This window comes from Giraffa tippelskirchi, chromosome 2 (genome assembly GCF_054371585.1).
Source record: "Giraffa tippelskirchi isolate mGirTip1 chromosome 2, T2T-mGirTip1v1.2.pri, whole genome shotgun sequence".
Lineage (NCBI taxonomy): Eukaryota > Metazoa > Chordata > Mammalia > Artiodactyla > Giraffidae > Giraffa > Giraffa tippelskirchi.
The window spans coordinates 115,327,205-115,353,515 of NC_137276.1; the positions used below are offsets into that span (position 1 = coordinate 115,327,205).

General features: G+C 37.9%; 1 protein-coding gene across 1 annotated transcript in view; it reads right to left on the reverse strand.

Moving 5' to 3' along the window:
• Positions 1-26,311, reverse strand: part of FMN2 (formin 2) — a 389,781-nt gene that overhangs the window by 86,535 nt on the left and 276,935 nt on the right. Inside the window, exon 14 of the mRNA XM_081574390.1 lies at positions 18,108-18,200. Within this exon, the coding sequence (XP_081430516.1) occupies positions 18,108-18,200 (93 nt within the window). The remainder of the gene's footprint in view (positions 1-18,107; positions 18,201-26,311) is intronic.

A 26,311-nucleotide genomic window follows, 5' to 3' on the forward strand; every position in this document is an offset into this window, starting at 1 on the left:
TGGTACTGGCACAAAGATAGAAATATAGATCAATGGAACAAAATAGAAAGCCCAGAGATAAATCCATGCACCTATGGACACCTTATCTTTGAAAAAGGAGGCAAGAATATACAATGGAGAAAAGACAATCTCTTCAACAAGTGGTGCTGGGAAAACTGGTCAACCACTTGTAAAAGAATGAAACTAGAACACTTTCTAACACCATACACAAAAATAAACTCAAAGTGGATTAAAGATCTAAATGTAAGACCAGAAACTATAAAACTCCTAGGGGAAAACATAGGCAAAACACTCTCTGACATAAACCACAGCTGCTGCTGCTGCTGCTCAGTCGCTTCAGTCGTGTCCGACTCTGTGCGACCCCATAGACGGCAGCTCACCAGGCTCCGCAGTCCCTAGGATTCTCCAGGCAAGAATACTGGAGTGGGTTGCCATTTCCTTCTCCAGTGCATGAAAGGGAAAAGTGAAAGTGAAGTCGCTCAGTCGTATCCAACCCTTAGCGACCCCATGGACTGTAGCCTACCAGGCTCCTCCGTCCATGGGATTTTCCAGGCAAGAGTACTGGAGTGGGGTGCCATTGCCTTCTCCATAAACCACAGCAGGATCCTCTATGACCCACCTCCCAGAATATTGGAAATAAAGGCAAACATAAACAAATGGGACCTAATTAAAATTAAAAGCTTCTGAACAACAAAGGAAACTATAAGCAAGGTGAAAAGACAGCCTTTGGAATGGGAGAAAATAATAGCAAATGAAGCAACAGACAAACAGTTAATCTCAAAAATATACAAGCAACTCCTTCAGCTGAATTCCAGAAAAATAAACGACCCAATCAAAAAGTGGGCCAAAGAACTAAACAGACACTTCTCCAAAGAAGACATACAGATGGCTAACAAACACCTGAAAAGATGCTCAACATCACTCATTATCAGAGAAATGGAAATCAAAACCACAATGAGGTACCATTTATGCCCGTCAAAATGGCTGCTATCCAAAAGACTACAAGCAATAAATGCTGGAGAGGGTGTGGAGAAAAGGGATCCCTTTTACACTGTTGGTGGGAATGCAAACTAGTACAGCCACTATGGAGAGCAGTGTGGAGATTCCTCAAAAAACTGGAAATAGAACTGTCATATGACCCAACAATCCCACTGCTGGGCATACACACTGAGGAAACCAGACTTGAAAGAGACACGTGTACCCCAATGTTCATCGCAGCACTGTTTATAATAGCCAGGACATGGAAGCAGCCTAGATGCCCATCAGCTGATGAATGGATAAGGAAGCTGTGGTACATATACACAATGGAATATTACACAACCATTAAAAAAATACATTCGAATCAGTTCTAATGAGGTGGATGAAACTGGAGCCTATTATACAGAGTGAAGTAAGCCAGAAAGAAAAACACCAATACAGTATACTAACTCATATATATGGTACTCAGTTAATCGGTAAAGATAACCCTGTATGTGAGACATCAAAAAAGACACAGATAAATAGTACAGTATTATGGACTCTATGGGAGAGGGCGAGGGTGGGATGCTGTGGGAGAATGGCATGGAAGCATGTAAATTATCATATGTGAAATGAATCGCCAGTCCAGGTTCGATGCATCATACAGGGTGCTCAGGGCTGGTGCACCAGGAAGACCTGGAGGGATGGGACGGGGAGGGAGGTGGGAGGGGGGTTCTGGAAGGGGAAAACATGTACACCCATGGCAGATTCATGTCAATGTATGGCAAAACAAATACAATATTGTAAAGTTAAAAAATATAAAATAAACTAATTTAAAAAAATAGAAAAAATCAAAAAAACCCAATAGCTGTTACTTTGAAAGGGTAATAAACAAAATTTTTAAATCTCTGGCCCACCTCACCAAGAATAAGAGATGACCAAAATAAAAGAAATAAGAAATAAAAAAGAGAAATATCAACCAGTACCACAGAAATACAAAAACTGTAAGTGAATACCATGAACAATTATATGTCCCAAATTCAACAACCTAGAAGAAAGGGACAACTTGTTAGAAACATAAAGTTGACCAAAATTGAATCAATAAGAAATAGATAATTTGAACAAACCAATAAATAGAGATTTGACTGAATCTGTAATTTAAAAAACTCCCTACAGACAAAAGTCCAGAACCAGATGACTTCACAGGTGAAATCTATCAAACATACAAAGAAGAACTTATACTGATCCTTCTCAAACTCTTCCAAAAGATGAAGAGAATGAACACTCTCAAAGACATTCTATGAAGCCACTACCATACTTCTACTAAAATAAGACAAAGACACCACAAAAAAGAAAATTATGGGCCAATATTTTGATTAATATAGATGAATACAGTATCTCAACAAAACACTAGCAAACTAAATCCACCAACACATAAAAAACATCATCCACCACACCCAAGTTGGACTCATCCCAAGTTCACAAGGATGGTTCAACATAATCAACTCAATCAATGTGATACACCACACCAACAAAAGAAAATACAAAAGCCACATGATCATCTCAATAAATGCAGAAAAAGTATTTGACAAAATTCAACATCCATTCATGATAAAAATCCTTACCAAAATGAGCACAGAGGAAACATATCTCAACATAATAAAAGCTATTCATAATAAAACCACAGCCAACATAATACTCAACACTGAAGAGCTGAAAGCCTTCTTGCTAAAATCTGGAACAAGGATTTCTACTCTTACCATTTCTATTCAACATAGTACAGTAAGTCTCCTATATACGAACCTTCAAGTTGCAAACTTTCAAAGATGGCAGCCTGCATTCACGTGTCCAATCACGTAAGCTTGTTCACATGTCTGGCATACATTGTCATGTGCAGGTATTCTCTTCAGTGATTGTGCTTTTGTGTATTTTACTGTATAGTACTGTAGACAGTACAGTGGTACAATAGCTTTATTTCAAGAAGAGAATGTGTGGAAGCAAGTGTAAAAGCAGCAGTGATGCAGATGGTACTGTGAAGAATCACCAAGAGATAATGATGGAAGTTGCTGTGCAATATGAGGTGCTTACTAACGAAGACCTGATGGAATTGGAGGCCCCAAGAAAGGACAGAGAGAGACATGAGGAAGAAGTAACTGAAGAATCGAAGAGATTCATGACATAGGAAATCACAAAGGGAGTTTCTTTATTTGAGGAGGCACTTTAAGTTTTTGAGGCACAGGACTTGAGCATAGAGTGGTACATGAAGGTTACAGCAGCTGTTTAGAATGCAATCCAGTGATACTGTGTCATCTATGATGACAGCTACTACCCGGACATTGGGCTTCCTTGGTGGCTCAGCAGTAAAGAATACACCTGTCAATGCAAGAGATGTGGGTTTGATCTCTGGATTGGGAAGATCCCCTGGAGAAGGAAATGTCAACCCACTCCAGTATTCTTGCCTGGAAAATCCCGTGGACAGAGAAGCTTGGTGGGCCTACAGTCCATGGGTTCACAAGAGAGTTGGACACAACTTCGTGACTCAACAGCAGCAGCATCCAGACATCACTGGATCATTTTTTCAAGAGGATAGATGGGATTGAATTTAGCAAGGAACCAGAACCTGTGCCATCAACAGCAGGTATTAGTGAAATTGTAGCTGGCCCTCCATCTCCTATTGCTGATGATCCTTCTGCTCTACCATCCTCCACCTCCTCTCCCTCCTCCAGTCAGTAATTCTGCTTGACTGTTTATTTGATGTCAGCTCCTGTGTGCATGCTCTTGTTCTGTACCACTGTACTTTTCAATGTACTGTAATGTAAGATTAAAAACATTTTATTTTTTTGTGTTTGTTTTGATGTATTATTTGTGTGAAAAGGATTATTAACCTATTACAGCACAGTACTATATAGCCAATTTTGTTATTTGGGTACCTAGGCTATCTTTGCTGGACTCTGGAATAAATTGGGCTTACAAATGTGCTCTCAGAATGGAACTCATTTGAATCTAGAAGACTTACCCTACTGAAAGCTCTAGTCACAGCAATAACGTAGGAAAAAGAAATAAAAGGTATCCAAGTTGGAAGGAAAGGGATAAAATTGTCATATAATGCAGATGCTGCTAAGTCGCTTCAGTCGTGTCTGACCCTGTGCAACCCCAGAAATGGCAGCCCACCAGGCTCCCCGTCCCTGGTATTCTCCAGGCAAGAACACTGGAGTGGGTTGCCGTTTCCTTCTCCAATGCATGAAAGTGAAAAGTGAAAGTGAAGTCTCTCAGTCGTGTACGACTCTGAGTGACCCCATGGACTGCAGCCTACCAGGCTCCTCCGCCCATGTGATTTTCCAGGCAAGAGGACTGGAGTGGGTTGCCATTGCCTTCTCTGATTATGCAGATGAAGTGACACTATATAAAAGACTCCACACAAAGATGACTAGACTTGATAAATGAATTCAGCAAGATAGCAGGATGCAAGATTAACATACGGAAATTTGTTGCATTTCTTAATACTAACAATGAAATAGTAGGAGGGGAATATAAAAAAACGTACATTTTAAAATTGCATCAAAAAGTAAAATACTTAGGAATAAACCTGACCAAGGAGGTGAAAGACTTGTATGCTGAGAACTATAAAATATTAATAAAGGAAAATAAAGATGATTCAAAGAAATGGAAAGATATCCCATGCTCTTGGATGGGAAGGATTAGTATTGTTTAAATGGTCGCACTACCCAAGGCAATCTACAGATTTTAATGTGATCTGATGAAATTACCATGACATTTTTCACACAACAGTCACTGCTGACTTTGAAGATGCAGCGAGCCCCTGAGTTGAGGAGTGTGGGGAACCTCTACTATCTGAAAGAGGCAAAGAAATGGAATCTGCCCTAGAGATTCCAGAAGGAACAAGCCCTGTTTTAAGCAGAGTGAGATCCATTTGGGTTTTTGACCTCTAGAGCTGTAAGGTAATAAATCTGTCCTCTTTCAAGTCAACAAGTTTGTGGAAATTTGTTTCAGGAACAACAGCAAACTAATACAGATGGTCCTTGACTTATTGAGAGAGTCATTTCCTAGGCAGGTTGATAAGAAGTCTAGCCGTCCTCACGGAGAGAGGGGTCTGGAATTCTCAAGGAGGGAAAAAAGACAAACTTTTTTTCCCCTCTGCATTCCTTAGTCTTAGTCAGTACACAATTCAGTTTAAACTCTGTACTAGGGATTATACAACAACAATGTATCCAGCTGGAAGACAGTTTGTCCTTCCTGAAAACCTTCAGACGCTAGTAAAGTAATGCTCAAAATTCTCCAAGCCAGGCTTCAGCAATATATGAACCATGAACTTCCAGATGTTCAAGCTGGTTTTAGAAAAGGCAGAGGAACCAGAGATCAAACTGCCAACATCCGCTGGATCATCGAAAAAGCAAGAGAGTTCCAGAAAAACATCTATTTCTGCTGTATTGACTATGCCAAAGCCTTTGACTTGTGGATCACAATAAAGTGTGGAAAATTCTGAAAGAGATGGGAATACCAGACCATCTGACCTGTCTCTTGAGAAACCTGTATCCAGGTTTCTCAAGAGACAGGTCAGGAAGCAGCAGTTAGAACTAGATATGGAACAACAGACTGGTTCCAAATAGGAAAAGGAGTACGTCAAGGATGTATATTGTCACCCTGCTTATTTAACTTATATGCAGAGTACATCATGAGAAACGCTAGGCTGGAAGAAACACAAGCTGGAATCAAGATTGCCGGGAGAAATATCAATAACCTCAGATATGCAGATGATACCACCCTTATGTCAGAAAGCGATGAAGAACTAAAGAGCCTCTTGATGAAAGTGAAAGAGGAGAGTGGAAAAGTTGGCTTAAAGCTCAACGTTCAGACAACTAAGATCATGGCATCTGGTCCCATCACTTCATGGGAAATAGATGGGGAAACAGTGTCAGACTTTATTTTTTGGAGCTCCAAAATGACTGCTGATGGTGATTGCAGCCATGAAATTAAAAGACGCTTACTCCTTGGAAGGAAGGTTATGGCCAACCTAGATAGCATATTTAAAAGCAGAGACATTACTTTGCCAACAAAAGTCCGTCTAGTCAAGGCTATGGTTTTTCCAGTGGTCATGTATGGATGTGAGAGTTGGACGGTAAAGAAAGCTGAGTGGCGAAGAACTGATGCTTTTGAACTGTGGTATTGGAGAAGACTCTTGAGAGTCCCTTGGACTGCAAGAAGATCCAACCAGTCCATCCTAAAGGAGATCAGCCCTGGGTGTTCACTGGAAGGACTGATGTTGAAGCTGAAACTCCAATACTTTGGCCACCTCATGCGAGGAGTTGACTCATTAGAAAAGACCCTGATACTGGGAAGGATTGGGGGCGGGAGGAGAAGGGGACGACAGAGGATGAGATGGTTGGTTGGTATCACCAACTCGATGGACATGGGTTTGGGTGGACTCCAGGAGTTGGTGATGGACAGGGAGGCCTGGCGTGCTGCGATTCATGGGGTCGAAAAGAGTCGGACACGACTGAGTGACTGAACTGAACTGAACTGAAAACCTTCTGACTAATCCTGATATCTTAGAATGTATATTATGGGAGTGGGTCTGGAGCATCTTTCTATTGTCAAAGGCTAATCCTGTTATCCTAAAGTGTAAATTATGGGAGTGGGTCTGGTGAGGTCTTTACAACCTCCAGACATTCTTTTGATTCAGTGTAACAATTAATTAGAAAATATATAATTCCACTTCTAACACTAGCAAGGGGGTACTCTTTCTGCCCCCTTCTGATGCCTATGTCAGAAGCTTTCTCTATCCCTTTTATACTTTAATAAACTCTACCGCACAAAAGCTCTGAGCGATCAAGCCTCGTCTCGGGCCCCGGACTGAATTCTTCTCCTCCGGAAGCAAAGAATTCCGGCCGTCTTTTTGTGGTCCAGCAACAACCTTTCATTATTATGGTTCAACTTACAATTATTTTTCAACTTTATGACAGTGTGAAAGCAATACACATTCAGTAGAAACCATACATAAAAATTTAAATGTTGATCTTTTCCTCTGAATGCTATGTGGTATGACAGATACTTTATCATGAGGCTAGGCAATGAGCTGCAGCTCCCAGTGAGCCACGTGATTATGAGAATGAACAATAAATACAGTTATGACCATTTTGTACCCAGACAATCATTCTGTTCTTTACTTTCAGTACAGTATTCAATAAATTACATGAGGTTTTCAACACTTCATTATAACATGGGTTTTGTGTTAGATGATTTTGCCTAAGAGTAGGCTAATACAGTGTTCTGAGCACAATTAAAACAGAGAGGCTAATACGATGCTTGGTAGGTTAAGTATATTTGATGAGTTTTTTACTTAAATAGCATCTTCAATTGTGTAACCTCATTGTAGGGTTGAGAAAGATGTATACATATTTCTCATCAGAAACTATGCAAGCAGAAACTATGAAAGCAGGAGGTGGGAGGGGGGTTCAGGATGCAGAACACATGTAAACCCATGGCTGATTCATATCAATGTATGGCAAAAACCACTACAATACTGTAAAGTAAAAAAAAAAAAGAAATGGTGCCACTACTAAGATAATATCAATGAGATACTACTTTAAAATAAAAACTTATTCAAAAAAAAAAAAGAAAGCAGATGACAAGAGATCTTACAGTGTGGCAAGGAAAACAAAACAACAACCAGTCAACCAACAGGGATTCCCTGGTGGCTCAGATGGTAAAGAATCTGCCTGCAATGCAGGAGACCCAGGTTCTATCCTTGGGTTGCAAAGAATATCCAGTAAAAATATCTTTCAAAAATTAATTAATTATTCACTCATTAAGTATTCAGGGAATCAACTAATTATTCAGAGATGTCAAATGCTAATATGTTTAGGACCTGAAGATCATCTACACACTAAGAAGTGTTAAAGGAAGTAATTTAGGTAGCACAAAAATGGTTACCAGAGGGAAACTTTGATCTATACAAATGACTGAAAAGAACTAGAAATGTTAAATATGTGGATAAATATAAAAGATATTTTCTCATTTTAAAATTTCTTTAAAAAACAATTGACTATTAAAGGCAAAAGCATGAACAACTGTAAGTAAAATACATTCAAGAACATAAAGAACAGGAGTAAGAATGGGAATATGTCGGTGCAAAGTTCTTAGATTATATTTGAAGTTGGATAATATTTCTTGAAGATTTATTGCTGTTGTTTAATTGCTAAGTCGTGTCTGACTCTTTTGCAATGCCATGGACTGTAGCCTGCCATGCTTCTCTGTCCATGGGATTTCCCAGGCAGGAATACTGGAGTGGGTGTGCCATTAGTTTCATTTAATTCACAACTGTTCAATAACTTTTCCTTGCCTTTCTCAACAAAGTTGTTTATTTGTTTATTATTTATTTATTCTTGCTCATTGAAGACTATAATAGCCAGTTGTTTTGTAGAATCTTAATTTGCGTTTTCTAATGTTTCTTCATGATTAGATTTATGTTATTTAGCAAGAATATGATACAAGGGAAGCTGTGTCCTTTTAGGTGCATCACAGCCCAAGGCATATGATGTCAATTTCATTGTTATTGATATAAACTTTGATCTCTTGATTGAGGTAGTGTCTGGTCTTCTCCAAATTTCATTTACACCTTGATAGGAAATAATGTTAACTAAGCAATTATTCTGTGTCTATAAAAGTTTCACCCCCTTGTTTTGTATTCATTGATATTTGTCCCAATTAATTATTACTTTGTTACAAATTTTTACTTTATTAATTTTATCATTTCTTCAATACCTATTAATTGGCATTTGCTGTATATATATATATATATATATATATATATATATATACAATCCTGACCCAGGGATTGAACCTGTGTCTCCTGCATTAGCAGCAGGTGGATTCCTTATCACTGAGTCACCTGGGAAGCCCCATTAAGTGAAGATAGTCTGTGATAAATTAGAGAGAGTACAATGTAAACCCTAGGGAATCCACTAAAAAGATAAAATGAAAGTTATAGATAATAAACCAATGGTAGAAGTAAAATGGAATACTCAAAAATACTCAAGTAATCCATAAGAATGCAGGGAAAGAGAAAAAAGAAAACAAATGGGGCAAATAAAAGACAAATATAAAGATGGTGAATTAAATCTAATCATATTGATATTATATTAAATGTTTAAGTGGTCTAAACATTCTAGTTATTAAAAAGCAGGGATTTTCAGATATGAATAGAAAAAGTTTAACTATATGCACTCCCAAAGAAACCTATTTGAAATATTAATATATGCTTAGTGTAAAAGTATACAAAATGTATATTATGCAAATACTAATTACAATAAAGGCAGTTACTCAAGCTACACTTTAAAATTCAAGAATGATCATATAGTTTTTCTAGTTAAAAACCTAAGAATCTAACTTAAATGAGCAAAGAATATGAAAAAGAAAAATATACTATAGTATTTGGATTATAACCAAAAAAGCATAAAATAAATACCCATGGCTCTATACTTATATAAATAAAACAATTAATAAATGTTAAGAATCTCAAATAATATATATTATTATATTATATATAATATATAAAATAAGCATATATATATATACATGCTTCTCCCTCCAGGAGAAGAATCCCAAATAATATATATAGATGCTTCTCCCTCCAGGAAGTTAAGCTTAATCCCCTTTCCCTACTCCTTGAGGGTGATCTAGACTTAGTAACTTGCTTCTAAAGCACAGAGTATGATAAAGGAAAAATAATTTTATAGTGGAGAAACCTGGCACCTTAACAAAGTGGCAAATGTTAATATCATCAGTAATGTCATGTGGATATCAGGTACCCTTGATATGATGGGATGAGAACAGCATGTCATCTCTGTGGCAATTTTTCCAAACACCTATAACCTGAGTCTGGTCATAAGGGGAAAACATTAGACAAATCCAGATTAGGGAATATACTACAGAATACAGAATATCTGACCAGTAGTCTTCAAAACTGGTAAGGTCATGAATAACAAGGAAAGACTGAGAAATTATCACAGATCATGGGGAGAGAGGGGCTTCCCTGATAGCTCAGTTGGTAAAGAATCCACCTCTAATGCAGAAGACACTGGGGGAGACACGATGACTAGATGCAACATGGTATCCTGAATTAGATCCTAGAAGAGTAAAAGGACATTAATGGAAAAACTGGTGAAGCCCAAATCGAGCCTTCAGTTTACATTTGTGCACCAGTGTTGATTTCTTAGTTGTGACATACCATGGCATTCTAAGATGTCAACAATGGGGGAAACAGAATGCAGTGTATATAGAAACTCTGTACTCTTTACAACTTGCCTGTAAATCTAAAATTATTCAAAAATAAAATTTATTTTAAAAATTAAAAAAATAAAATTCAAGAATCCAGTTAAAATCTAAAAATTATCCCTGAAACAGTGTTTAAAAAAGTCACTGTCAATCTGTGAAATTTGGCACATGAGACAGGATCATCTCCCATCTGGGTTAGATGACTTCTCTCATAGGTCTTTATAAATATTTCACTAAGATTTTATTCATTTACAACAGAGAAAAGGGTAGTTGTTATGCTGCTTCACTTCTAACTGCCATGGACCTATGCCTCACAAGTGCTACATCTTCAGAGTAGAGAGGTAACCAGAGATGCCCCACATGGACAAACTCCCTCAAACCTTATGTTCCTAACGCCCAAGTAACAGCCAGCAAGAACATCTTTCAAGCAGAAAACCAACAGACAGACCAACAAGTTTTTAAACACTAACTGGAAATCTCTGTAATTCTAAATGGTTAAATTTATTAAGTTATGAGTGGGTTGCCATTTCCTTCTCCAGGGTATCTTCCCAACCTAGGGATCGAACCCAGGTCTCCCACATTGGAGGAAGACGCTTTACCCTCTGAACTATCAGGGAAGCCCTAAGTTATGAGTAGTTCCCTTCAAATCATCATGTTGGTATTTTCTAAGTAATTAGAGAAAAAGACCCATTAGTTTCATTACATCAGAATTAGTTTAACAAAAATGTTTTAAAATTTTGAAGTAGAAGTTGGGAAATTCAATTTCTAGGTAACAATACTTAAAATTTTGTCAACATCCTCTTTGCAAATAAGCTATTAAATATAAAGGATTTGGAATATAGAGAGTGCTCAATAAACAGAGGCTTTTATCATGAAAAAAAATTTTCAACATCTTCAATCAATCAATGTGATATACCACATCAACAAACTGAAGAAAAAAACAACATATGATCATCTCAATAGATGCAGGAAAAGCTTTTAACAAAATTCAGCACACATTTATGATAAAAACTCTCCAGAAAGTGGGCACACAGGGCACATACTTCAACATAATGAAGGCCGTATATGACAAACATACAGCTGCCATCATACTCAACAGTGAAAAGGTGAAAGCATTTCCTCTAAGATCAGGAACAAGACAAGGATGTCCATTCTCACCACTTTTATTCAACATAGTTTTGGAAGTCCTAGCTATAGCAATCAGAGAAGAAAAATAAATAAAGAGAATCCAAATTGGAAAAGAAGTTAAACTATCACTGTTTGCAGGTGACATGATACTATACACAGAAGATCCTAAAGATGCTACCAGAAAACTACTAGAATTCACCAATGAATTTGGTAAAGTTTCATGTTACAAAACTAATACACAGAAATATGTTACATTCTATACACTAACAATGAAAGATCAGAAAGAGAAATTCAAGAAGCAAGTCCATTTACCATTGCATCCCTGGTAGTCCAGCAGATAAGACTCCAAGCAGGGGCCCAAGTTCGATCCCTGGTCAGGGAAGTAGATCCCACATGCCACAACTAAGAGTTCATGCACTGCAACTAAGCCAGTGGATTAAATAAAGAAATAAATTTTTTTAAGGTAATGTTTACTTTTAAAAAAGCAATGTCATAGAAAGAAGTTTTATAAGTAAAGAAATGAGCAAATAGGTTTTGGTACATTTTCACAATGTAATACTATAAAGTTATTGATGAGAATGTGTACATATACACAATGGAATATTACTCAGCCATTAAAAAAATACATTTGAATCGGTTCTACTGAGATGGATGAAACTGGAGCCCATTATACAGAGTGAAGTAAGCCAGAAAGAAAAACAACAATACAGTATACTAATGCATATATATGGAATTTGAAAGATGGTAACGATAACCCTATATGCGAGACAGAATAAGAGACACAGATGCATAGAACAATTTTATGGACTCTGAGGGAGAAGGTGAGGGTGGGACGTTCTGGGAGAATAGCATTGAAACATATATATTATCATATGTGAAACAGAACACCATTCCATGTTCGATGCATGAGACAAGGGCTCAGGGCCGGGGCAATGGGATGACCCAGAGGGATGGGATGGGGAGGGAGGTGGGTGGGGGGTCCAGGAAGGGGAACACATGTAAACCCATGGCTGATTCACGTCAATGTATGGCAAAAACTATTACAATATTGTAAAGTAATTAGCCCCCAACTAAAATAAATAAATTTATAAAAAAAAAATAAAAAAGAATGTACCTGATATAAAATTAATTGAAAAAAAAATGAACAGGCTTCTATTGTCAGCCATACTAAGGATCCAATACCAAAAAGTTTCATAACAAAGCACAAGAAGATGCTGGATTAAAACAAAATTTAGTGCATGGCTGAGTTGGGTAGAAAATAAGGAAAATTCTCTGAGGCCATAAAAATGAACAGGAACAAGACTCCACAGTGGCATGAACAGCTACTGCCTTCAGTTCAGGCACTCAGTCATATCCAACTCTTTGTGACCTCATGGACTGGAGCATGCCAGACTTCCCTGTCCATCACCAGCTCCCAAAGCTTACTCCAACTCATGCACATCAACTCGGTGATGCTATCCAACCATCTCATCTTCTGTCCTTCCCTTCTCCTTATGCCTTCAATCTTTCCCAGCATCAGGGTCTTTTTCAATGAGTCAGTTCTTTGCATCAGGTGGCCAAAGTTTCAGCTTCAGCATCAGTCCTTCCAATGAATATTCAGGATTGATTTCCTTTAGGATTGACTGGCTGGATCTCCTTGCAGTCCAAGAGACCCTCAAGAGTCTTCTCCAGCACCACAATTCAAAAGCATCAATTCTTCTGCACTCAGCTTTCTTTATAGTCCAAATATCACATCCATACATGACTACTTGTAAAACTATAGCTTTGACTAGACAGACTTTGGCAGCAAAGTAATGTCTCTGCTTTTTAATATGCTGTCTAGGTTGGTCATAGCTTTTCTTCCAAGGAGCAATTGTCTTTTAATTTCATGGCTGCAGTCACCATCTACATTGATTTTGGAGCCCAAGAAAATAAAGTCTGTCACTGTTTCCACTGTTTCCCCATATATTTGCCATGAAGTGATGGGACTGGATGCCATGATCTTAGTTTTCTGCATGTTGAGTTTTAAGCCAGTTTTTTCACTCTCCTCTTTCACCTTCACCAAGAGGCTCTTTAGTTCTTCTTCACGTCTGCCATAAGGGTGGTGTCATCTGCATATCTGAAGTTACTGATATTTCTTCAGGCAATCTTGATTCCAGCTTGTGCTTCATCCAGCCCAGCCTTGGGGTATCACTAACCCAGCAACACAGAGCTGTGGTCTGAAAGGTCATCCAGGAAAATTTTCAGCAGGCCTACATACCTCTGTGGTGTCCAAAGAGACGTTCCCTTAGTGAAAGGGGACTGGAAAGCATGACCCCAACAGGCAGACACTGAGGAGATGTGTCTGACTCATCTGTGGCTCTGGTTGGAGGGGAAACTTGTCAGTCAGAATGCATAATCCCAGATAGGTGATCACACCGTCTCCAGACTCTATCCATACAATCCCAAATGCAAGGTAATATTTGAAAATTGTTCTTGGTCGGTAGTACCCCTGATGACTAACCAAAACAGATATAAAGAGAAATACAAAAAAGTGCTTGTGAAAAAATTTAGATTAGAAATAAAGACACAAAAATTGGACCGAAGTAGAGTTGCCAAAGCAATGATGGAAGAGTCAGTTCAGTTCAGTTGCTCAGTTGTGTCCGACTCTTTGCGACCCCATGAATCGCAGCACGCAAGGCCTCCCTGTCCATCACTAACTCCCGGAGTCCACCCAAACCCATGTCCATCGAGTTGGTGATGCCATCTAACCATCTCATCTTCTGTCATCCCCTTCTCCTTCTGCCCTCAGTCTTTCCCAGCATTAGGGACTTTTCAAGTGAGTCAGCTCTTCGCATCAGGTGGCCAAAGCACTGGAGTTTCAGCTTCAACATCAGTCCTTCCAATGAACACCCAGGACTGATCTCCTTTAGGATGGACTGGTTGGATCTCCTTGCAGTCCAAGGGACTCTCAAGAGTCTTCTCCAACACCACAGTTCAAAAACATCAATTCTTTGGCACTCAGCTTTCTTTATAGTCCAGCTCTCACATCCATACATGACCACTGGAAAAACCATAGCCTTGACTACACGGACCTTTGTTGGCAAAGTAATGTCTCTACTTTTTAATATGCTGTCTAGGTTGGTCATAACTTTCCTTCCAAGGAGTAAGTGTCTTTTAACTCATCGCTGCAATCACCATCTGCAGTGATTTTGGAGCCCAGAAAAATAAAGTCAGCCACTGTTTCCCCATCTATTTGCCACGAAGTGATAGAATTGAATGCCATGATCTTAGTTTTTTGAATGTTGATGAAGCGAGATTATCATTAGAGCAATAGGTAAGTGAACAGGAAGATTGTGGAGGTTCAAGAGGAGAAGACAGAAACAAATCTCAGAAACTGAGAAAACTAACTTTGCAAGGGAAATATTATAGTACTGCTGAGAAGTGAATTCCAGCAGCAGGTCTCTGGCATGACTTAGGTGACAGCAGTCAGTGTTGTATAAGGACAGCCACCCTGTCAAGAAACAAACGGTGAGCTACCCTGGCGTGAATATAAGCTTAATGAGGGTTGTTGGGCTTTTGTCTGGTGAGCAGGATGGAGTATACTATACTCCAGGTATTTTTCTAGGTGTAGGGAGACAGCAAGAAACAGAGCAAAGTGCTCTCTTAATGGACCTTACACTGTTTGGAAACAAATAAATGATACAATCTCAGAGAATGGTTAAATGTCACAAGGAATATAAAACTGGGGGGGGGGGTGTGTGCACTCAGAACAGTATATGTATAATAAATAATTGAATATTATTTACTCACACTACATTCTCATTTCTCCAAGGGATGGCACTAAGCTGGCACCATTACTCAATATTTGGTTTATGGCAGCAGGACTCAACTCTCTAAATCTGTCTATTTCAGAGCAGAGGTAAGGGACACTCCCAAAGAGATGTTTAAGTAAAGGCCATGAAGTTTTGTCTTGAGTAGAACTGGAAAGATGGGGAGTGCAAATGGGGGTGGATCAATGGATAATTGGACCAGATGGACTCAGAGGCTCTTAGAGTATGGTTAAGAGAGGTCTCTATTACACTGCGAGAGCTAATGCAATTAAAATGTTTGGTTAGCACTGGATATAGGCTCTTGGATTGTCTGAGAGAGACTTTAGCTTTAGAAAATGAAGCACACTGAAAAGCCTTTGATGGACTATAAATACAAAAAAAAAAAAGAATATACCCATGTAAAGTAACCTGAGCACACAGGTTAATGTAAGAAAATGGTTTTATTACTGAAGAAGGCCAAATTATAAACAAAGATTTGGCATATATAATGGAATGCATTTTTAGTGTATAGATTTAATTTTAGATTTTTGTCCTGATAACTAGAAAAAATATGGGATCCAAAATTGGACATATTCTTAAAGAAATGTATTTTGAAATTCATTTTTTCACTATACGTCATTGAACATAGGCTCATGAGCAATCGTGTTTAAAGCTAGACTTTTGTTTTCTTCCAAATTTTAGACACATTTGATCTACATAAGTTTTTCCTAAGGATTTGCTGTTGTCATCATCTATCTTCCAAATAACATACAACGTAATGCCCACTAAGACATAAACATTTTCTTATTCACTGCTGTGACTCAGTACCCCAAAGAATGTTTGGGCAAATAGGTGTTCAAAAAATTTTTTTTTAAATTATAGAACACGTGAAGAGAACCAGAGCAGAAATAGAAGTCTAATTGAAGGTGCTTGACGAAGAGACATGAAGAAAAGATTCACATAATTAGGACTGAAAGTGAAAGTCACTCAGTCATGTCTGACTCTGTGACCCCATGGGACTGTATAGTCCATGGAATTCTCCAGGCCAGAATACTGGAGTGGGCAGCCATTCCCTTCGCCAGAGGATCTTCCCAACCGAGGGATCCAACCCAGGTCTCCTACACTGCAGGCAGATTCTTTACCAGCTGAGCCACTAGGGAAGCCCAAAAGTGAAAGTGAAACTCACTCAGTCATGTCCGACTCAATGAGGATTAACATAATGGTAATAACGTGAAGCATTTCACACCTATAAAGATAAAATGGTATTATCTTTACAAGAGTCATTGTTTCTTTGACCATGAAGTCATGGAGAAGCAGAAGAATTACTAACACCTGAATTTCATAATAAAGGAGATACAATACAGAAGACCAGTAAAACATGGATACCTATCCATTTAGTCTGAAGGGATATGGTCTCCCACCCATGTGAACTACTGGGCAAATTCTGAGGGTCTCACATAACCTTGGAATCATCATAATGATTTTGAAAGATTAGATATGGCTGATCATATATGATTTATAAGCACAATTTCTAAATTCTACCTGGGTGGCAAAATACAATTTCGCTCTTCATTCAAAAAATGACTAAGATGGAGTCAAAAGAAAAATTCAGCACTTGGTCTACAAAGCACAGATTCAAAATATTATATAGTATAATCACATATAATGTGAACAACTATATGAATGACATACTCATTAATGTTTTAGATGTGAAATCTAGCAAATTGTTTGACTTTTTTTTAATGAGTTATAGAGTTAAGGACTCCTTTTTATCCATAAGCGAAAAAGAATATTCCATAACATTACAGGCTCTTGATCCTAAAGGCCCACTGGATGAAAAACTAAGATTCACTTTCCTTCACCATTAAGACTGGTGTGAGCTGATAAGATCCTACAGAACATGGATTTCAGTCAAGGACTATTTAGGAATCAGTGAGTAGACTTTCTGTTCTCAGTTATGAATCCCTGAGGATATGAAAATGACAACCACTCTGATATATGATGGACCAAACTTCTAAGATCACAATTAATTTAAATGATTAAATGGTATTGTCTCATTTAAAAAAGAGCTGTGCTGAACGTTTAATCAAATTCCAGTATAACTCATTCACTGGGTTATCATCATTACAGACACCTGAACAAACTGTAAAACAACAGAAGATGAAGCCAGTCTTCAGAGCACTGCTTGGCTTCAGTCTCAGGCCACCTCAGTCTCTGGAGAATTCCTGAAGTAGGAGAGCCTCCCCAGAGCACAGCTTCATACAGATCTGATCTTCAGAAGGTATGCAATATTCCAAAGCAGAAATGTGTGGAGTAGTGAGTCCTTTGATATAATCATGTTTCAAGGATTTCAAACAGCAACAGATTAATAGATTTTTCCTATTAAAATTTTTTGTTCCTTTAATATTGTTTGAAATTTTCCACTGCTGCTTATTTCATAGGAATATAGGAAGGATCAAGAATATAATATTTATAAAGCTTTTATGGTCCTTGGGGAAAATGTGTTAAATATCCAGGAGTATTTATACATCCCATAAAAACAGAATATAATGTTTTCAAGATCGGAAAATTGTCAATGTACTTTGTTTTGTAGCACAATGTTTTGATAAAGCAAATACCAAGTTGAACTGAAGTTGTAAATGTAGATAAAACTTAAAAGAATATCTAACTGTCTATTACAAAAAGCATAAAAATTTTAATGCCTTTATAAGCATATGCCATTTTAACTAATAACTACTGTATTTACTGTCATTAAAAAACAGTAATAATGAGTATTATCCACAAAACAGCATGTTTAGCTAATTGCTTGTCTGTCACAACTGTGTGATTTATGATACAACATCATTTATTTTTCTGTGATGTTAAAATAATCCCTTTTAAACCAATGCCTATTTTTCAAAATGCCTTCTACCTTTCTGCTGAGCAGGGAGGGAAGTGCAGCATCTTTTCAGGATTTACCTTGAATAATAAATCGTTCCATGTTTTCTTTGAAAGGCTGGATGTGCTCTTCTGAGGACACTTGGTAAACCTTCCCCGCTTCAACTTCACAGGCTGAAATTAAAGAGAGACAGTGTTCAGAATGTCACACTGCTAATGGTGCATTAAAACAATTACAAATTGTTTTAGGAAATCCTGTTAACCATGATGACTGACAAATGTCAGCATCTAATACTGTCAAAAGAAGCCTATCATCAAGGCTTTACTTTAGGGGATTATAAAAAGAAAATAAAAATATTATAGTTGATGTACAATATTATGTTAGCTTCAGGTATACAACAGTGATTCAACATTTAAATACATTATGGAATGAATACCATGGTGAGTCTAGTAACTATTTGTGACCATACAAAGCTATTAAAATAATACTGAGTATATTCCTCAGGATATATATTAAACCCCATCACGTATTTTATATCAAATGCAAGATTATACCTCTTATCCACATTGCCTTTTTCAACCATCCCTGCGCCCCTATCCCAGCAACCACAAGCTTATTCTCTGTATCAATGAACATCTTTTCTGTTTTGTTTGATCATTTGTTTTGCTCTTTGGATTCCACACATAACTGACAGTAATACGACATTGGTCTTTCTCGTCTGACATATTCCACTTAGCATAATACACTCCAGGTCCACTTGTGCTACTGTAAGTGGGAATTTTTCCTTTTTCCATGGCTGAATAACATTCCACTGTGTGTGCAGGTGAAACGTGTGTGTGTGTGTGTGTGTGTATAACAGGTATACATACATATGTATATGTAAAACATGTCTTTATCCATTCATCTATTGGTGGATACTTATTTATAAATCAGGCTTCAACAAACATAGGGGTGTATACATCATTTTCAATTAGCATTTTTATTGGTATAATACCCAGAACTGGAATTCAGAACTGGTTCCAAATAGGGAAAGAAGTACATCAAGGCTGTATATTGTCATTCTGCTTATTTAACTTATATGCAGAGTACATCATGAGAAACGGTGGGCTGGATGAAGCACAAGCTGGAATCAAGATTGCCTGAAGAAACATCAATAACCTCAGATATGCAGATGACACCACCCTTATGCCAGAAAGCGAAGAACTAAAGAGCTTCCTGAAAAAAGCGAAAGAAGAGAGTGAAAAAGTTGGCTTTAAAACTCAACATTCAGAAAACTAAGATCATGGCATCTGGTCCCATCACTTCATGGCAAATATATGGGGAAACAGTGAAACACTTTATTTTTTGGGGCTCCAAAATCACTGCAGATGGTGACTGCAGCCATGAAATTAAGACACTTGCTCTTTGGTAGAAATGGTATGACCAACCTAGACAGCATATTAAAAAGCAGAGACATTACTTTGCCAACAAAGGTCCATGTAGTCAAAGATATGGTTTTTTCCAGTAGTCATGTACGGATGTGAGAGTTGGACCATAAAGAAAGCTGAGCGCTGAAGAATTGATGCTTTTGAACTGTGGTGTTGGAGAAAACTCTTGAGAGTCCCTTGGCCTACAAGGAGATCCAACCATTCAATTCTAAAGGAAATCAGTCCTGAATATTCACTGGAAAGACTGATACTGAAGCTGAAACTCCAATACTTTGGCCACTTAATGTGAACAGCTGACTATTTGAAAAGACCCTGATGCTGGGAAAGATTGAAGGCGGGAGGAGAAGGGGATGACAGAGGATGAGATGGTTGGATGGCATCACCGACTCAATGGACATGAGTTTGAGTAAACTCCAGGAGTTAGTGATGGACAGGGAGGCCTAGCATGCTGCAGTCCATGGAGTCACAAAGAGTCAGACACAATTGAGCAACTGAACTGAACTGATAATATTTCTGTTTTCAATTTTTTGAGGAATCGTCATGCTGTTCTCTACAGTAGCTGGATGAATTTACATGTCCAGCAACAGTGAATGAGGGTTCCCTTTTCTCCTCATTCTCCTTGCCAATAGTTATTTCTTGTCTTTTTGATAATGATCATTGTAACAGAAGTTAGGTGATAGCGCACTGGTTTTGATTTGTGTTTTCCTGATGATTAGTGACGTTAAGAACCCTTTCATGTGTTTGTTGGCTATCTTTTTGTCCTTTGGAGAAATGACTGTTCAGGTCCTCTGCAATTTTGAATTGAATTGTTTGTTCTTTTTAATATTAGGTTATATGATTTCTTGATATAATTTAAATATTAAGCTTTTGTCCAGTATATTATTTGCAAATTATCTTCTCCCATACAGCAGACTGCCTTTTCATTTTGATAGTTTCTTTCGCTGTACAAATGCTTTTTTGTTTGACATAGTCCGTTTGTTTATTTTTGCTTTTCTTACTCTTGCCTGAGGAAACATATCTAAAAAAATATCCCTAGGACTTAAGATGAAAATGAATATACTGCTTATGTTTTCCTGTAGGTATTTTGTGGTTTTAGGTCTTACATTTGACCCTTTAACCATTTTACCTTTGAATATGGTGTAAGAAAATGGTCCAGTGTCATTGTTTTGCATGTGGCTGTACAGTTTCCCCAAAAGCATTTACTGAAGTGGCTGTCTTTCCCCTACCACATATTATTGATTTCTCTGACATATATTAATCAACCATGTAAGTGTGAATTTATTTCTGGACTTTCCATTTTGTTTCAGTGATACATGAGTCTGTTTTCCTGCCAGTACCAACCATGTTTTGATTACTACACCAGCACACATGGGATCTAGTTCCCAGAGCAGGAATAGAACTTAAGCCCCCTGCACTAGAAGCCCAGAATTTTAACCACTGGATCTCCAAGGAAGTCCCTACCTTTTCTTTTCTTTCTCTTCATTTTTACTAAACAGAAGTTCATTTTTAAATTTTTATTTATTTACTATTTTATTTTTGGCTTCACTGGGTATTCATTGTTGCACTTGAGCTTTCTCTAGTTGCAGCAAGCAGGGGCTGTTCTTTGTTGCAGTGCAGATTTCACATTTCAGTGGCTTCTCTCATTGCAGAGCACAGGCTCTAGGCACACAGGCTTCAGTAGTTGCGGCACATGGCCTTAGCTGCTCCTCAGCAGGTGGGATTTCCCTGGACCAGCGATCAAACCTGTGTTCCCTGCAGTGGCACTTGGATTCTTAATTACTGGACCACAAAAGGAAGTCCCCTCCCTTTTCTTTATTGAAGTATAATTGATGTACAAATTATGTAAGTTACAGGTATACAATGTAGTGATAAACAATTTTTAAAAGTTATACTCCATTTATAGTTATTTTAAAATATTGGCTATATTCTCTGTGTTGTAAAATACATCCTTGTAGTTTATTTTATACATAATAGCTTGTACCAACCACTCCTCACTCCCCATATCATCCCTCTCCCTTCCCTCACTCAACTATTAACTACAAATTTGTTCTTTATAACTATGAGTCTGCCTTTTTGTTAAATCATTATTTTGCAGTATTTTATAGTTTCCATGTATAAGTGATAACACAGTATTTGTCTTTATTTTTCACTCTGCACAGTACCTTCTAATTCTATCCATGTTGTTCCAAGTGGCAAAATTTCATTCCTTTTTATGGCTGAGTAATGTTCCACTGTGTATGTATTTGTGTGTATGTGTGTATATACACCTTCTTTATCCATTCACCTGCTGATGGACATTTCGGTTGCTTCCACATCTTGATAACTGTGAATAATGTTGCTATAAATATAGGGATGTATGTATCTTTTCATAATTTGTGTTTGTGTGGTTTTTTATTTTTATTTTTATTTATTTATTTATTTTAAATTCGTTTATTTATCTATTTTTTAACTTTACAATATTGTATTTGTTTTGCCATACATTGACATGAATCCACTGTGGGTGTTTAAAGATATATACCCAGGAGTGGAATTGCTGGTTCATTTGGTAGCTGTATTTTTAGTTTTTTGTGAATCTTCCATAGTGTTTTCCACAGAGACTGCACCAATTTACATTCCCAACAATAGTGTACAAGGGTTCCCTTTTCTCCAGATCCTTACCAACATTTGTTATTTGTGTTCTTTTGACGATAGCTATTCTGAAAAGTGTGAGGTGATATCACATTGTGGTTCTGATTTGCATTTCCCTAGCAGTCAAGAGTCTTCTCCAGTACCACAATTTGAAAGCATCAATTCTTCAGCACTCAGTCTTCTTTATGGTCCATCTCCACATTTTTACATGACTACTGGAAAAACCATTGCTTTAACTATATGGTCCTTTGTTGGCAAAATGATGTCTCTGCTTTTCAATAAGCTATCTAGGTTTCTCAAAGTTTTCCTATGTTTCTCAAAGTTTGCTGTGAAGGAGCAAGTATATTTTAATTTCAATGCTGCAGTCACCATCCACAGTGGTTTTGGAGCCCCCCAAAATAAAATTTGGCACTGTTTCCACTTTTTCCCCTTCAGTTTGCCATAAAGTGATGGGACTGGAAGCCAAGATCTTAGTTTTTTGAATGTTGAGTTTTAAGCCAGCTTTCCTCTTTCACTTTCCTCTTTCACCCTCATCAAGAAGCTCTTTAGTTCCTCTTCATTTTCTGCCATTAGAATGGTATCATCTGCATATTTGAGGTTGTTGATATTTCCCTTGGCAATCTTAATTCCAGCCTGTGCTTCACGCCTGTGCTTCATCCAGCCTGGCATTTCGCATAATGTACTCTGCATATAAGTCAAGTAAGCAGGGTGACAGTATACAACCTTGTCCTACTCCTTTCCCAATTTGGAACCACTCAATTGTTCTATGTACTGTTCTAACTGTTACTTCTTGACTCACATACAGGTTTCTCAGAAGACAGGTAGGGTGGTCTGGTATTCCCATCTCTTTAAGAATTTCCCAGTTTGTTGTGAAATACACAGTCAAAGGCTTTCATGTAGTCAATAAAGCAGAAGTAGATGGTTTTCTGGAACTCCCTTGTTTTCTCCATGATGCAGCAAATGTTGGTCATTTGATCTCTGGTTCCACTGCCTCTTCAAAACCCAGCTTGTACATCTGGAAGTTCTCAGTTCATGTATGGCTGAAGCCTAGCTTGAAGGATTTTGAGCATAACCTTGCTAGCATGTGAAATGAGTGCAACTATCGGGTAGTTTGAACATTCTTGGTATTGCCCTTCTTTGGAATTGTAATGAAAACTGACTATTTCCAGGCCAATGGCCACTGCTGAAATTTCCAGATTTGCTAACTTAAAAGTACTAGACAGACCTCTGTCAACAAAGTAAAGTCTCAGCTTTTTAATATGCTGTCTAAGTTTGTCATAGCTTTTCTTCCAAGGAGCAAGTGTCTTTTAATTTCATGGCTGCAGTCACCATCTGAGGTGATTCTGGAGCCAAAGAAAATAAAGTCTGTCACTGCTTCTATTGTTTCCCCAACTATTTGCCATGAAGTGATGGGACCAGATGCCATAATCTTAGTTTTCTGAATGTTGAGTTTTAAGCCAGTTTTTTCACTCTCCTCTTTCACCTTCATCAAGAGGTTCTTTAGTTCCTCTTCTCTTTCTGCCATAAGAGTGGTATCATCTGAATATCTGAGGTTATTGATATTTCTTCAGGCAATCTTGATTCCAGCTTGTGCTTCCTCCAGTCCAGCATTTCGCATGATGTACTCTGCATGTAAGTTAAATAAGCAGGGTGACAATATACAGTCTGTTGTATACCATCCCCCCCATGTCCGTTCTAACTGTTGCTTCTTGACCTGCATACTGATTTCTCAGGAGGCAGGTAAAGTGGTCTAATAGTCCCATCTGTTTTAAGAATTTTCCAGTTTGTTGTGATCCACACAGTCAAAGGCTTTAGCGTAGTCAATAAAGCAGAAATAGATGTTTTTTCTGGGATTCTCTTGTTTTTTCTATGATCCAATGGATGCTGGCAATTTGATCTCTGGTTCCTCTGCCTTTTCTAAATCCAGTTTGAACATCTGGAAGTTCTTGGTCCATGTACTGTTGAAGCCTGGCTTGGAGAATTTTGAGCATTAATTTGCTAGCATGTGAAATAAGTTCAATAGTGCAATTGTTTGAACATTCTTCAGCATTGTCCTTCTTTGGGATTGGAATTAAAAATGGTTTTTTTCCAGTCCTGTGGTCACTGCTAAGTTTTCCATATTTGCTGGCATATTGAGTGCAGCACTTTCACTCCACCATCTTTTAGGATTTGAAATAGCTCAACTGGAATTCCATCACTTCCACGAGTTTTGTTCGTAGTGATGCTTCCTCAGGCCCACTTGTCTTCACATTCCAGGACGTCTGGCTCTAAGTGAGTGATCACATCATCGTGGTTATCTAGGTCATTAAGATCTTTTTTATACAGTTCTTGTGTATATTCTAGCCACCTCTTCTTAATATCTTCCACTTATGTTAGTTCCATACAGTTTCTGTTCCTTATTGTGCCCATCTTTGCATGAAATGTTCCTTTTGTATATCTAATTTTCTTGAAGAGCTCTCTAGTCTTTCCCATTCTATTGTCTTCCTCTATTTCTTTGCATTGATTACTAGGAAGGCTTTCTTACCTCTCCTTGCTATTCTTTGGAACTCTGCATTCAGATGGGTATATCTTTCCTTTTCTTCTTTGCCTTTAGCCTCTCTTCTTTTCTTGGCTATTTGTAAGGCCTCCTCAGACAGCCATTTTGCCTTTTTGCATTTCTTTTTCTTGGGGATGGTCTTGATCACTGCCTCCTGTACAATGTCACCAACCTCTGTTCATAGTTCTTCAGGCACTCTATCAGGTCCAATCCCTTGAATCTATATGTCACTTCCAGTGTATAATCATAAGGGATGTGATTTAGGTCAAACCTGAATGGCCTACAGGTTTTCCCTACTTTCTTGAATTTAAGTCTAAATTTTACAATAAGCAGTTCATGATCTGAGCCACAGTCAGCTCCTGGTTTTTTTTTTTTTTTTTGCTGCTTGTATAGAGCTTCACCATCTTCATCTGCAAAGACTATAATCAATCCATGAGCACCCATATTTGATGCTCTCAGGGGAGCACCTAAGGGGCAGGATTTCACTCCTCCTTGACAGTGATGCTCGTATCTTTGGTACTCACGACACCTAGCAAAGGCCTATCATGCCCCAGGTACATGATAAATATTAAGTATTTAGGAACTATAAGCAAACTATATAATGTTGCTATGATTTAAATCTATATAAAATCATCTATGACCAGAATATAACAACTCTATAAATTTGATTATAGATCACTAGGACAGAATCTCTTTAAAAAGTTGTATCATCTTTTTGGCTGCTGGGGTAAATAAGCCTCTTCTCATCTAGCGACACAACATGAAATGAAAATCTCACATAAATGCCCTCCCTGACTGTGCTTAAATAGTGAGAAAGAGGCTTAAATTGAAAGTTGTGGTATGTTCAACTACACAACATGAAGAAACTTCATGAAAAGAAGATAAAGTAGGTGAGTGAAATAGGTGAAAGGGATTAAAGAGGTACAAACTGCCAGTTACAAAATAAATAAGTCACAGGGATGCAAGGTACAGCATAGGGAATATAACACTGTAATAACGCTGGTACATAATATATGAAAATTTTGTTGTTGTTCAGTGCAGTATGCCAGGCTTCCCCAACCCTATCTCCTAGAGTTTGCCCAAGTTCATGTCCATTGAATCTGTGATGGCATCCAACCATCTCATCTCTGTCACTCCCTTCTTCTCCTGCCCCCAATCTTTCCCACCCTCAGGGTCTCTTCCAATGAATTGGCTCTTCACATCAGGTGGACAAATTATTGGAGCTTCAGTATCAGTCCTTCCAATGAGTATTCAGGGTTGATTTCCTTTAGGATTAACTGGTTTGATCTCCTTGCAATCTAAGGGATTTTAAAAGTCTTCTCCATCACTGCAATTTGAAAACATCAATTCTTCTGTGTTCAGCCTTCTGTATGGTCCAACTCTCACGTCCATACATGATCACTGGAAAGACCATAGCTTTGACTATACGGACCTTTGTCATCATAACGTTGTACACCTAAAACTAATAATAATATTGTAAGCCAAATGTACCTCATTTATAAAGGTAGGACAGATGAAAGGATTTTTATTTACAAAAAACAAAAAATTGTAACTATATGCTTTTGTGCATTACTTTAAATGTACCATTCTGAAGAGTTTCTGAAAGAGATGGGAATACCAGACCATCTGTCCTGTCTCTTGAGAAACCTGTATGCAGGTCAGGAAGCAACAGTTAGAACCGGACATGGAACAA